Source organism: Ictidomys tridecemlineatus, chromosome 1 (genome assembly GCF_052094955.1).
Source record: "Ictidomys tridecemlineatus isolate mIctTri1 chromosome 1, mIctTri1.hap1, whole genome shotgun sequence".
NCBI classification, from domain to species: domain Eukaryota; kingdom Metazoa; phylum Chordata; class Mammalia; order Rodentia; family Sciuridae; genus Ictidomys; species Ictidomys tridecemlineatus.
In genome coordinates, this window is record NC_135477.1 from 87,103,931 (window position 1) to 87,118,826 (window position 14,896).

Consider the following 14,896-nt stretch of genomic DNA (forward strand, 5'->3'; position numbering starts at 1 on the left):
AGGAATCTAGCTAAAGATTTCAGTAAACAAAATAATATCACCTCAAGTTAAGCCATCTCCATCTTATAGTCTCTCCTTTCACCTTTCACACACACATCTCTCTCTCTCTCTCTCTCTCTCTCTCTCTCTCTCTCTCTCTCTCACACACACACACACACACACACACACACACACACACACGCAGCTCAAACCACAGCAATCAAAGAACACTGGAGTATACTAAAGCTGGTGTGGCAAACTCCTAATTAATGATCAAAACTCCTTGGAGCTAAGGTGCCTTTCTCCCAATAGACTGCTATTTTAAAAATATTTCTCTTTGAAAACAACAGCATGATTGATCTCATCGTTCCTACTTAAATTACTTACATAGAAGAAACAAAAATGCACTGTGCACAATTATTAAAAACACTTTATTATGTATAATTTGTACATGCTTCAATTCATGTTGCTTAGAGTGATTTATTCTCCAGGTTGTGAGGTTCTCTACCAAGATTAACTAGATCTAATTTTCATTCTGCCATGCCACTTACAAAAATACAATTTTTAAAGCAAAGTTCCTCTTCTTTACACAAAGGTACACAAGAGTTTGTCAGACCAAAAAAAAAATGGAATACTTTGCACACATGTCAACACCATACAAGGCATTATCCTTCACACAGTAACATCAAATGTGTTCTTTTATTTTGGAACAGCAGGAAAAGAGCCCCTTCACCCTCAGAGGGGAATGCAAACTTTATTTTTGCTAAAGCCAAACTCCAGGGATGAAGGAATGATCCTCTTGGGGACAGGGGGAAAGGAGACATATGGTGAAGGATGGACACTCCTTCATAAGCACTTCAAGAGGAAGGAATTGCAGGAGGTTCCTCGGGGACAGTCACACAGCTTCCCGATCCTGGCTCCTTTTCGAACTGCACACTGCTCTCCAGCGTCACACTGCAAACAACACAGATGTGGTCATTGGGGTCCCAACAGGCAAGTGCATGTGGGACCCAACCAGCAAGTCTCCCAGTCAACGCAATTTCTGCCTCTAGAGAGGACTGACTGAACCCCATCTCCACCACCAGAGGTTTAAGTATAGTCAGGCCTGAAACACAGGGAAACTTGTTCTTAGAATTTCAATGAGAGGAAATTTCTTTTAAAGAAGTTAAAATGATTGGTCCCTTCCTATCTTCTTCCACCTTTCAAAGGGATCCCATTTCCTGGCCCTTTTTCTTGTTTATTCAGAGGAAGAAACAATCAGACCATTTTCTTTTCTGAGAAATAAACAATAAACCTGTACTTTCTCACAACCTTTATTCCTTTCCCCCCCCATTTCCTTATCCCAAGAAGGAAGATAGTAGGGGGGTGGGGTTACCCTGAGCTATCCATGGAAGATGACAGCTTGAGTGTTTGACCCCAGAACTTAAATTTTAAAAGAAAAACTGCTTGTGCTCTGGAAGACAGGAAGAAATTAGGGTAGCAGGAACTGAGTAGATTCAAGGTCTCTTCCAACTCGGGGAATTCTTCTCTAGGTGAAGAATTCATCTTCAGTTAATACTCCTTCCGACACAGATTCTAGGACTGGTTCCTGCCAACGCTGTTCCCTTTCTGTAATAGCCTACCTTTGCCCTTAAAGAACAAGGGACAAGGACTGGTGGTGAAAGCAAAGGGGACAGAATAATGCACACCCATTACCAGTGTTATTCGGCCACATCCTCCCATGAAGTTGTGATTAAGATTCAAGGCGTTGTGTTTTCTCTTGGAAAAACATGGGAAGGGGTGACCCCAGAGCCTTACCATAGGGACTTGCCCGTACTTCTTCTCATAGATGGGAATACGTTTACTCTTCAGCTTCTTCAAGACTTCCTGCAGCGCTTCAATCTGCAACACACCGCCCCAGAGCCCAAAGTTGTCGCCTTGGCTGTGAGCCCGGCCCAGGTGCTCACTTTCAGCCCTAGTTACAAGGAGCCCGGGACCCACGCATACTCTGTGGGTTGGGTCTCTGGGGACAAAAGGATGTTCTGGGGCGGGAGCTGAGTGGGCGCTGTCTTAGGTACTGACCTCAGGTCCCGAAGCCTCCGAGGCTCGCGTTGCTCTAAGAGACAACGAGGGGCTCACTCGACAGATTGCCTACAGCCTGTGAGCTCCAGACGGTGTTCGGATGGCAGAGGGCGCCCGGGCTTTGCGCCCAGATCTCGGCGCTCTGACTCTGGGAATGGGACTGAGAGGTCCGAAGAGGAGGGATGCGTGCAAAACAAGGGACAGCGCGGCAGCCCGAGGGAGTCCGGGGCGAGGGGAATACTGACCAGCTCCTTCTCGTGGGAGGCATCCTCCACCGCGGAGTAGATGTCCAGGGCTCGGGGCTGGAGCTCAGCGTCCTCCTGGGCACGGGCGCCCAGCAGAGGTAGCATCAGTAGCAGGGCGGCGCCCAGGAGGGACAGCAGCCGCAGGCGGGGGCTCTCCATGGTGCTGAAACTCTCCGCTGCTGGGGCACCCCGCGCTCCCGCCTTTTATAGCGAGCCAGAGCCCCCGGGTGCAGGGGAAAGGGAGGGGGCGAGGAAGGAAGGGGGTGTGGAGGAGGACCCGGGTCAACCGTCTGTCAGCAGCGCTCCGCCACCGCTTGACGTCAATGCCCGCCGAGCTCCAGGCACCCGGGAACGAGGCTCTGCGCTCAGATGGGCTAGAGCAGAGAACAAGACCCCGTGCCCCCAAACGCTGTCTGCTCAGTGGCAAGGAACGCTCCCCAGGGGGACTGAGCTGCCGCTAAGGGGTAAGGGGTAAAGGATGGAGAGCAGGAGGGACCCGGGTAATAGAAAAAGCCTTCAGGGCAATGCACAGGAAGGAGAGTCCCTTCTGGTCACCTAGTCACCTAGCACTGGTGGAAGCTGAACAATCCACCTTGTCAGCCCTGCCTTGCCTCTCACCTGACCCTTAGTGTGGCAGCAAGAAGCAGGTGTTGCTCCAGACAGGCATGTTGGCTGGGCACCTGACTAGGCACACTGTGTGGCAGAAGAGGCAAACAGTACATAAAAGAAAGAGAAATGGTGCCCTCCCCCACGATTCTTTGATGGAATCTGTGCAGCAATAATGAAGACAAGAGAGAGAAACAGACTAACTCCGATTCACCAACAGTGTGGGTAGTTCAGAGAATAAGATTCTGGTTCCAGTCCCCTCCTCCATGACTTATAAATTCCATGACTTAGAACAGAATAAAGAGCCTCTCTGAGATTTTGCTTTTCTTCCACAAAGCAGATTTAAAAGATAAACCTCACAAAGTTGTCAGGAGGATGAAATGGAAGATAAGTGTGTAAAACTCCTGGCCCTTAGCACAACAAACTCTAAGCCTCCCTTTGAACCTAGAGACTGCCCAAGTATTGTGCAATATCTCAGCTTTTCCCAAGAGCAAATTTCTCCATCAGAGAACCCCTCTTACTCTCCACCCCTGGTTCCCATGAAGCCTGTCCAGAAAGAAAGTGAAGGGGTGAAAAAAACACCTTCCTGATTATAGAAATAACTCGAGATCAGAAGCCAATGGTGAGCCAAGTTCTTGGTGACTTATGAAGACAGTGGGGTTTTTTGTTGTTTGTTTTTGTTTTTTAAGTTTAGGGTCTTTATAGCCAGAATGCAAATGAAACTTCATGTAGGAGAAGTGAGGTTTTCCCTCTTAGACCTAGACACCTATCCCACCTGTTTGCCCACCTGGCTTCTTCTTTTACCACATCCTCTTTCCCTCAGAAACTCCTGAACTCATTCACTCTCTCCAGCCCCATCACTCCAGCCCTGGTCATCTGCCCAGCCCACTTAACATCTACCGTGTAGTACCCACTCCATCTTTACTTACCTTGCTCTATCCATTTTCACCATCATCCAGAGTGTTTTTCCCCTTACTATGCACTAATAATTTCTCTTCGTACTAAGTGTTGAATCTAAATTCTTCACTCTGTCATATGCAATACCACTGCTGCAGCCTTCATTCCAATCTCACTGGCCTTCATTTGGGTTCTCTACTAGGTCAATCTCATTCCTACTTTGATGCCTCTGCACCTTTCTAACCTGGAACTGTCTTTCTGCATCTCTAAATGGCTCACTGCTTATTGTAACTTAAATCTTACTTTAAATGTTCATGAGTATTTATTCTGAAGTATCTATCAATTTAATCTTCCACAAATGTATTGTTTAACTTCGTATGTGGGTCATTGACAGAATTAATACATGTACTTCAATTATCAAGTATTTGTTACCCAAATGAACAGTAGGAAGCAAATCAAGAAATAATCTCTCTTCTGCTAAACAGAACACATATTAACAACATCAATATATTTTCTTTCGGCTAAATCCATCCTGAAATGTATCTAGCCCCTCCCCATCTCTGCCTTTCACATTTACCTTTTGACTCTACACAATAGAACTTCAGTGGTAGCACATTTTACCATTTAAACCTCACACAGGAAGAAATATTTGCACTCACTGCAAAACTATCTCCAGTGATCTTAAAAGTAATCAATGTTGGGCTGGGATGTGGCTCAAGTGGTAGTGCGCTCGCCTGGCATGTGTGTGGCCTAGGTTCGATCCTCAGCACCACATACAAATAAAGATGTTGTGTCCGTCGAAAACTAAAAAATAAATATTAACACTCTCTTCTCTCTCTCTCAAAAAAAAATTTTTAAATAAAAAAGTAATCAATGCTACAGAAAAAAAAATAACTTCAAATAAAATTTTAGCCTATCCTTCCACAAAGGAAGTGGATATCTCCAATACAATTCTTCTCTCAAGTTCCTTCCCAGACACAAGTAGTGATTTTTCCCTTGTACCACTTCTATTGGAAAAGCAACTCGAAAGTTCAAACCCTTGGGCTGGAGTTGTGGCTCAGTGGTAGAGCACTTGCCTTGCATGGGTGAGGCCCTGGGTTCAATCTTCAGTACCACATAAAAATAAATTTAAAAAATAAAGATATTTTTAAAAAGAAAGTTCAAATCCTGCTGATATTCTGTTGGTGTAATTATCTTCATGTAAGAAGACTATGTTTAATTGAGGGATTGGGTAAAGGACTCCAGGACAATCCTGTGAAGCAAGGATTGAGCATTTACATATCACAATTTTTTTCCCTCTTGAACAGAATAAATTTATAAACAGTCTTGAGGAAGCATAGTAGAGTAAAGCTTCTTTGGCCATTTTCTTCCCAAAGACAAGTTATGTAAGTTATAACTTTAGTCAAAAGCATGAGATGTATCACAGTCTACATCATGTCCTGTCAGGAGAATTTCTATATTCTTGCTATTTTGTCATGATTCCATTAGAGGGAAAATCGCATTTTTGATGCCCCATGCTAAAATAAGTCAAAATTGAATTTAATCACTGCTTCTCATCCCAGATATAGGAAAGGAAAGCAGGTCACCTCACAAGAGAAGCAAAAACCAACATATGTCTATAGAGATTTACTGTGGGCAAACCTCTCTTAATCACTCCTCCTAAGATAGAGTAGGCCTCCAGTTCTGCTCTTTGAAATAGCTCAAGTAGAGAAATCTCATCATTCAAGAGCCAAGAAGTTGGCGCCAGTAAGATCTACTTATAACATTCTGCTCTCTGAGAAGAAAATTTAAAAGGTTGAGAAAACCTCTTGTTACTCATGTCTATCTCTTGGAACTTTAAAACTTTCACTATAAAAATAACCCATTAATTGATCTGTAACTTGGCAAGAGTGCAGAGACTACCTTGGCTTTGGTCAAAACTCCCTGAATATATAGAGGTTAGTCTATATTTCACCAAGAGCATTAGAAGGTCATGGCAATGAGACACCAAAATTATGTCTTTCCCAAGCTTCAGTATTTCTCTCTCTCTCTCTTCTTCAATTTTGAATAATTTTTTCCTATACAGCCCAAAATAGCACTGACCTTTTAGATTGTCAGAGTGTTCAAATGTTCACTCCCGACCACATCTTGTTCATCAGTAAAATTCAATTTCATTGAACTCTTAAATATTTGTGTTTAAGACTGTCTCTTTACTTGTGTTAGCTGCACTTTCCTCCAAGTTAAACATCACTCTGTTCTCGTTGGTACACATCTGTAAGCTCTTAGGTGGCACTCTTTTCATTTCTATGTGATCTGATTTCCACTCTCCTTGCTTCTGGAAGAGGGATTAATTCCCTCTGACATTCATCTTCTGTTTACCAACTTTGAATTCATAGTTTCCCAAAGGAACTGCTATTTGCTGTGTTCTAGTTAAACATCTTCATTACTATCTGGAAAATAGTGATCTGCAAGTAAAGGAGACTTGGAATTGGAGCTAATTGATGGGATGATAGAGATGTAGTAGTGAAGAACATGTGCTTTTCAGGCAGTCTTTTTCAGGCAGGGGAAGTTAGGTAAACCTTTTCATTAAGTGTTTTAAGCTTTCAGTTAAACGCTTGAATTTTTTAAAGTCTTTGAAGCTTCAAAATTGCTTTCTGTTACGCCATATGGCTAATTTCTTGGGGTATCCTAATTGGCTGCTTTACTGCTAATGCTGTTTCAGGAGTGCTCTGGATAGCTAGGTTGTAGGGATGAGGAAGTGTCATGGAAAACAAGATAAAAAGTTGAGAGTGGCAACAGATAGTTTCAAAACTTCAGTTCACTGAACAGGAGGTAGAAACATAGATGAAGCCAAAGAATTCCATTTTTCAAATACTAACACTGAAAGCAATCTTTTTTTTTTAACCTACAAAGTCTAGCCTAAGAAAAGTGTCCCCTGTCAGAATAGAGAAGCATCACTAGGCAAGAGAAACTTACCTCAGGGCAAGAAAAACTTTCCCTGGATATCAGCGTAGCATACTTGCTGTAGCAGTGCAGATGGAGGGGCACATTTAACACGCCCTTCCTATGCCATGGTTATCCCCAACTTCTTCTCTAACCTACCTTGATCCAGAGGTCCCAAGCTTGTAGAAATTAGAGTATTAGCAGTAAAGCAATCAATGGGATACTTCCAAAATTAACCACATGGCTTAATAGAGAGCAATTTTGAAGCTTCAATGACTATTTATTGCCTGTAGGTTCAGGTCAACTTCTAAGCTGATGTCAAAGTTTCTTATAATATGCCCCTGAATATGTTTCCAAGCTCATTCTCCTTCACTCCCAACTCCCAAGTCTTATCACATCTTATATTTTATTTTACAGGTATACCATAATTATTTCTTGAATTTTTCATTGAATTGGAGGGATAGACTAGATTCTGCTGCTGTAATAAACAACTCCCAAATCTCAGGGGCTTGGGAAAAACACAAGTCTATTTTCTCACTCATATTACATGTGTATCAAGAGTTGATGGGGTGTTCTGTTCTTCGAAGCCACACAGAGACCCAGACCGACAGAACAGCCACATCTAAAGTTGCTGGTTTTGTTTCCAAAGGAAAAAGGAGCGCTGGCTGGACAGTCTTGAATGAGCAAGACTGGACCCAATAGTGATCCTTCCCTTTGCTACCAACTCAGGAGCCTGAACTAGTCATGTGGACCTAACAAAGTCAAAGGACTAAGAAGTGCAGTGTTAACATGTGCCTGCTGGAATACAAATATTACAGAATAGTACTGTCAATCACATAATCTGCCTTGCTCTATGCTCTTCCCTGTGCCTTAAATGTTCTTGCCATATTGTGAACATCTAAAAATCTTGTTTGTTAAACACATGAGGAAACCTGAATCTTTCCTCATCCACAGTTCTGTCATGCCACCAGGTCTGCCTTGCTTTTGTTTCCAGAGGTCTTTATACATATATTTATTTATTTATTTATTTATTTATACATATATTTATTAACACACCTCATGTATTATGTGATTGCATATCTAACTCACTTGCTGGACAAGGAAATCCTTAAGGCAAACAATGTATCTAATCCCTTTTGTACTCCCCGCACTTAGTATAGTGCCTGATACAAGACATATCAAGGAAAGTTCATTGCTATGAAATGAAAGGTAAACTATAAATGCCACCTAAATGATTATTCAATGAAGTGAACAATTAGCTTAACTGAACAGCTTAGGAGCACTGCCTATTTACTACCTAGAAACATCATTATTATCCTCAAATCAGGAAAAGAAATGTGCCAGAGAGGGATAAACTTGTTGAACAGATAATCAATTTCAGAAGTGGAATTTCTGAAGTATAGAAGATGGGCTCTCCTAATATTGATATTTTAATGCAGTTCAGTTGCAAGATGAAAAAACATCCCCAATTACAAAACTTGCTGTGTCACTCGGAAGAGGTAATGTCTCTACAGCCTTGTCACAGACTTCTACTGTGCTGCCTTTCCCTCACATTCTTCATGGTGCAGTATGGAAAGAGAACCAGAAGAGGATCAGAGCTAAAGAATTCAGAAAGCTTTAAAATCTCTCTCTGATTACCAAACCCCAGGACATTCTGATGGTAGAGAAGTGATTTCTGTGTTGGGCAGGAGTTCAGCTTGGGTGGCGTCCGAGGTCACTTTTAAAACCAGAATTCTGGTCTCTTTCATGCTTCCTTCAGAGCTCATCTAGATGAAGTCTATTTCTTTTGACATAAACTATAGCCTCAAGAGAAACAGAATACCATCTGGCATGATCCAAAGATCATGTAGGACCTGCAGGCAAAAGTATATTTTATAGGAAGAAGGATCATCAACTAATCTCTCCTTTCTCTTTTAGGGAATCTCTAGCCCTGACATTTTTCTGCTGTGTGTCAGCTGAAGTTTCATATGGCTCTCATTTTAACAGTGGATCTATCATGGGGACTTAGTGAGCCAGCTAAGTCAGGTCCCACCCTCTCCTGCTCTGCCAGTTAGATGAATTGGCTTTCACGTCTCTGAACTTCCCATCTTGCTACCTCTCTAAAGCCTCCTAGTAAGGCCTTTGAGATAGATGGGCTAGTGACCATTCCTTAAGCTCCTCCAACATTTGCAGAAATCCCACAGGAACTGTGTTTATTACTCAGGATTAGAGTGGGATTTTGAGAAGACTAAAGATGAGAATGGCGGGTTTGTCCAAGGACATTTAACAAAATTTCCTCTTCTGTTAATTGATTGCTGCAATATAGTTGTTTGAAAATCCAGGTTAGCTTTATGAACAGGATTGTAGAGAAGGGAAGTGTTTAAATTTCTATACAGACGAAGCTTAAAGGCCTTAGTGAAGGCAATTCAACCAATCAGAAGAGGGGTTCCAGGGGACATGTCTTGAAGCTGCCCTTGTCATATTGAATGCTCTGTTTTGCAGGGAAAGAGATTAGCCAAGTGACAGTGGAGATTATGGGGATGGTATTAAAAAAAAAACAACCTTCCATTTCTCTTATTGTATCATTCCCCCTTAATTTTCTACCCATCTCTAGGAAAGATAGCTCTTCGATCATATTCTGTTCTCTTAGGCTCTGGGGCTGCTACCCTCATATGAGGATGAGAGCTATTCCTTGTCTTTTCTGTATGTCATGGCAGTCAGTGACTACTACACCCTCTGGCCCAAAATATGGTGCATTGTGTTCACAAATATTTTTGAGACTCTCTCTGGAAGAATACTATACTTTTGCAAACCCTGTTAAACTTATATGTGACTATATGACCAGCTTTTTTGGCTCATGAAATATAAGTGGACATTTGAGGTGTCCTTTCCATGGGGAAGCTCCAAAAGCCAAAGCATACTTTGTCCTGCCTTTTTTTTTTAAATTTCTGCCAGAAGCAGCTCTGTCAGCCTGGGTTCTAGAGGGAAAACATTTGGACATCTTCAACCAACTTTTGATAGACAGATAGTTTAAGTAAGGAATAGACTCTTGTGGATGTAAGCCACTGAGATTTTGCAGACATTGGTTGCTGGAGAATAATTTCATTGAATCTGACTAATTAAAGACATCTGTGTTTCCATCAACCCATCACATAGATAGTATTAATTATCTATGTTGCATAACAAATTACCCAAAAACTTTGTGGTTTGAAATAGCACACATTTAGTATCTCACTATCTCTGTGAGTCATGAATTTAGGCATGGCTTAGCTGGGTCCTCTGCTTTAGAATCTGTCATGAGGCTACAGTTAAGATGCCAGCCCAGGGTCTCTCACAAGATTGCAATCACAAGGTGTCAATGACTGGGGCTGCAGGCATCTCAGGAGTCAACTGGGGCAAGACTCACTTTCATGATAACCCAGTTATCATGGGCTGTTAGACTGAGGCCTCAGTTATTTGCTGACTCTTGACCAGGATTCATCCTTTTCCAAATTGCTTCCTCCATTGAAGTGAGCATGTAAGAAGAGACTGGAGAAAATAATAGCAAAAGAGAAGTCACAATCTCTTCTAACCTAATCACTGACATTCCATCACTTTTGGCATATTCTGTTCACTAGGTTCAGCCTGCAGTCAAGGGTAGGGGAGACACAAGAGTATGAATACCAGGGGACAGAAGTCATTGGAAACCATGCTACCAACTGCCTACCACAATGATTCTATCAACAAATAAAATAGAATTCTTTCCTTTTAATGCCACAGACACAGGCACAAGTATGCTCAGGCTTCAAAAGAGGCTCACCTCCAGTGACCTGTACTTCAGCAAACTGAAGTTCTGCTGAGACCCCAATAAGCCCAAAGAAATTGCCAATGGCAACTCCCATCTGCAGATCCAGAGGCTGACCAAAGCTAGGCTGATCATTTGCAAGCCTGTGACTGCCCATTCCCAGGCTCCATGCCGGAGAAATACCTTGTTTCTTTAGAAGGACAGGCGTATGGGCATAGCTAAGCAAAAGGAAAAGCCAATGCTCAAATACCAGAGAAGGTGACCTTGGGGGAGGAGGATGCAGATTCTGCACAGGTTGCTCAGGAGATACCAGGAATCTAAGATTGATAGCCACATGTATCACAGCCCGTACCTGAAAGCAAAGAGGAATGTGTTCAGAAATAAGAGAATTCTCAGGGAATACCTTCACAAACTAAGGCAGACATAGCCTACAGGAAGTTCCCAGCTGATCAAGCCAAGATCAGAGACCCACAGGTGCAAGCATTGTGAGGAGCACCTCCAAGCCAAGATGGAGAAGGTTGTTAAGACTGTCCAAAGAGGAAGAGACCAAGAAATAAATCTCCCCTTCCATGTCTCTACATAGTGGCCTCAGTGATTACATAGATCAGTCATTGAAATAAAATAAGACTTCATCTGTCAAAAAAATGAGAATAATATAAAAAACTAAGTTTAAGCGGTAAGGTGAAAAAGAGAATTATGGAATTTTATAACTAGAGTTTTGGAGCTCAGAAAGGTTAAATACTTTGCCTAGCATACACAGTTAGCAATAACTTCAGAACTAAAATTCATATCACTGCTATTTCCACTAGACAGAGATAAGTGAAAAATTAAATAGCAATACAAGACAAATTGCTTTCAACTGAAACAGAAGCTAATTGGATATCGATCGCTAATTGAATTGTTAAATAAATCACCCAGACAGTGAATGAATTAAAAGTGCAGAGAAGGCAAGCTTTTTGGTCTGGGGCAGTCAAAAAGATAGGTCATGATATGAACTAGGCTTTGATGGTTAGAATTCTTTGAGCAGAGAAGAGAAAGGTGTTACTGGCAAGGGACTGCCAAGATAAAGTCTCTTTTTTCAGGGTCACCCCAGGCATCCTACAGAATGCTGAAGTCACTACTCATCCACCTAAATTCATCAGATGACATTAAGACCAGACATCTCTGACACATTGTGCATCAAATGGGAGGCCAAATTGAAAGACTCTTAAATTTACCCTTAGGGACAAAATTTCAGGTTCCCAGCCTGAAGTGGAAATATCTGAATCAGCAGAAATCTTTGTGCAACAAAGTACATATGCTTCTATCCCACTCCTAAAATTTGAGGTACCAGAAGGGCAGTCCAGCTCAAGTGGTTTAAAAAGCAGACCCAGGTGATTCTGATATAAGCCCACTGATAAAACCTCCTGGTTAAACATTACTGTGGAGGGGACCTTGTATTGCCTAGTGAGGTGCCAGGGAGCATAGTTTGCCCTACAAGGATCTCTAAGGCCAAGTTTTTGAGGCTCCCAATATCCTTTCCTTGTAAAACACAAACAGCTCCAAGGCTGGACCAGGATGGTTTAAGTGGTTCATTTAAAGTGGTCATGAACATACTCCAAGGGGCTCTCCAAGAGTGCCCCGCATGCAGTGAAATACGTCCTCCAAATAGTAACAAGTCCTCAAACCTTGATGAAAGACTCATTTATACTGACCTTGAGGAGGTATTGTGTTCCCACTTCCGTAGGTGATAAAACTGATCACTTAAGCAACTGGATCCAGATCCTAATGCAGATGAGAAGACTGGATCTAGATCATTTGAAAACCAAGTGCTTTTCTGATTTACATTCTTCCTGCATTTAATTGATCTTACCATTGTTAACAGAAAGCGGAAAAAAGAGGGAGCAAAAGAGAAGTAAATAAATAAATAAACTTTTTGGATATATTTTTTTAATTCCCTAATAATCAAGATACTCCTAATTCCTTGAAAAACCAAGTTGTTTTTTACTGGAAGCTGAAAAAAAAAAAAAAGTTTAAGTGCAAGCATTGACTTTCCAAATGTGTGACAAGACGGGCCATATTGTGATGAAGACCTTCAGCTTTGAACTGAGCTTCCCCTGAGTGCCCCATGGGAGATCTGCTCCCTAGAAGGACAGAATAGGCCCTTCTAGGCCTTTTGACTGATGAAAGAGCAAAGGTCTCACTCTGCGCTGACACAAAATCCACCATGCCTGACTAAGAAGAGACCCTGGAGGAGCCACAGCTGTAAACATTTATTAAGTTTTCTCCCCAGATGCAAATACCATTTTCTGCCATTTGCACTCTTGGCCAGGGGAGCCCTGGGTAAAGTCATCCCTGATGGGCATGGCCTTTGCCCAGCACCCTGCAGCAGAGGTTGGCATGGATTCTAACTATATTTCTGCCCACAGCAGCCATCAGATACCCACAGAGAACCAATGTCTCCCCATGTTTGCTAATGACATTTCTCCTCAGGGAATGAAAAAGACTTTAAAGAAAAATGTCAAATTTGATTTATTTTTTTATTATGTGTTTTATATCTGAAACGAGTGTGCACATAAAACAAGCAAGTCACTTCTATATGTCATTATCTGTTTCCTAGCAATCTGAAGATTTGTCGTAAGACAGTCTTGTACTCAAATCATTGCTAAGGAAAATGTAATTCTCTGTTCCTTTCTCATCTTCTCTCCTTTGCCCACTCTGAATTCAGTAAAAACATGCCTTAGCTCTCCAGGCATAGACCTAAAAGTTATAAAGACTCCATTACACTTGAGCAAGTCAGGATGAGGTGAATGGAGACACCCAAGAGGGGCTGGGAGATGAATAAAATAGCAATTTTGCATGTAAGACCTCAGGAGCCCATTTTTCTGACACAGGGTGCTATTTAGGGAAACCCCTAAAGCAGAGGTTCCTAGCTTGGCTGCAGATTATACCCACCTGGGGAGCTTTTCAAATAACACTGGTACAGGCCTCACCCTCAGAAATACTGATTCACTTGGCCCAGGTGGTGCTCGGGTAAAGCAGGTGGAAACACTCCCCAGGAGGAAGCTGGGAGTATCCACTCCTGTGGTGACCAGCAGGATCCTTCAGGTCCCTGGACATGGAGCACTGGTCAGGGCCTTTGGTCCGTTAGCTTTATTCTAGCCTAGGAGTTACAAACTCAGGTATCTATGGGGCCAGAAAATAAGGTAAGAATGAAGAGGGCCAGACACAAGGCAATAGAGCAAGGAAGAATTTCTGGTTTTTCAAAATCCAAGATATTTGGATTTTTATGAGAAAATTCCAAATTTTGTAAAATGTTGATAACAAATTTAAAAGGATTTTTTTTTTTTTAAGATGCACAAGACAAACAACCTTCGTTCTCACCCACAGCTTCTCCTATGCTGGGTCCCAAGATAACCTGGGTATCTCTTTCCAGGACAAACCAGCAAGAGGAAGAGCATAGCTTCAGAGCTTAAGTGTGTGACCAGCAAACACTTCCACCTCCACCTCATTTCTACACGTCTTTAGTTTATCTTGTGTCTGGCCCTCTTCATTCAACCAGTCAATAAGGCTGGTTGCAGGGAGGGGAGAGGAATAGCCCGTGGCCACCACAGATGATCTTGACTCTAAGAAGCTTCACCAGAGCTTCTTGGGGATACTCCACTGGGTCCAGGACCTTAAAGGAGACTCAACAAAAATAAGGAGGGGAATAACTAAACCCCCAAAGATCATTGTTGAGCCTTTGTGTTAAAAATCACCAATAAGGCTGGGGATGTGGCTCAAGCGCTAGCGCGCTCGCCTGGCATGCGTGCGGCCCGGGTTCGATCCTCAGCACCACATACCAACAAAGATGTTGTGTCCGCCGAGAACTAAAAAATAAATACTAAAAAAAAAAAAAAAATCACCAATAAAAGAGCATGGTATATGAAAAAGAGTGCAGCCATTGAAACCAGACCCTTATTTACGGTGTGGCACCAAGCAAACCAAGCCATCCCATGAACTCAGACTTCACATCCATAAAATGGCCACGAAAATACCTGCCCATGGTGTTGCAGGGATAGATACAGTGAATGCAGCGCCTGGCACACAGACCACACTCCATAAAAGACAAACATTTTATTCCCTTGGTAATCTAATTAAAGCTTCTTGGAACCCTTACAGCTTGAGAGTTCATCCAAACCTCTAACGTAATTCTAAGTTTCTTATCTGCCACAGCTGACAAAGGTGACAAAGGCCACCTTCTGTCACAGCTGTTTTCCCTCTGTCCCTTTACCAAGGCTCTTGTGATTCCTGCTGCCCTCTGAATTCTGCCCACCTGTCCACATACCTCAAGTGTATCACAGTATTCACCTGCCGCTCAGCACACCAGGATAAGAAAAGTGCTTCTCTTGGCACTGAGAATAAATTCCTTAACTCCCTGTGGCTACACCTCCAGGGTGAACTG

General features: G+C 42.4%; 1 protein-coding gene across 1 annotated transcript; it reads right to left on the bottom strand.

Moving 5' to 3' along the window:
- Positions 1 to 391: 391 nt before the first annotated feature.
- On the bottom strand, positions 392 to 2,605 carry Cartpt (CART prepropeptide). The gene is made up of 3 exons (XM_005328966.4): positions 2,286 to 2,605; positions 1,777 to 1,860; positions 392 to 933 (listed from the first exon to the last, which is right to left on the bottom strand). Exons 1-3 carry the CDS (start codon positions 2,442 to 2,444, stop codon positions 826 to 828), a joined length of 351 nt encoding a protein of 116 aa, XP_005329023.1. The 5' UTR covers positions 2,445 to 2,605; the 3' UTR covers positions 392 to 825.
- Between the last annotated feature and the right edge of the window lie 12,291 nt (positions 2,606 to 14,896).

What these genes read in the sequence shown, in the direction of transcription:
- Cartpt (XM_005328966.4), bottom strand. Translation starts at nt 2,444, where the DNA reads ATGGAGAGCCCCCGCCTGCGGCTGCTGTCCCTCCTGGGCGCCGCCCTG. An exon ending in CCTCCCACGAGAAGGAGCTG is followed by an intron (nt 1,861 to 2,285) that starts GTCAGTATTCCC and finishes GGTGTGTTGCAG; the next exon opens with ATTGAAGCGCTGCAGGAAGT. An exon ending in AGTACGGGCAAGTCCCTATG is followed by an intron (nt 934 to 1,776) that starts GTAAGGCTCTGG and finishes TGTTGTTTGCAG; the next exon opens with TGTGACGCTGGAGAGCAGTG.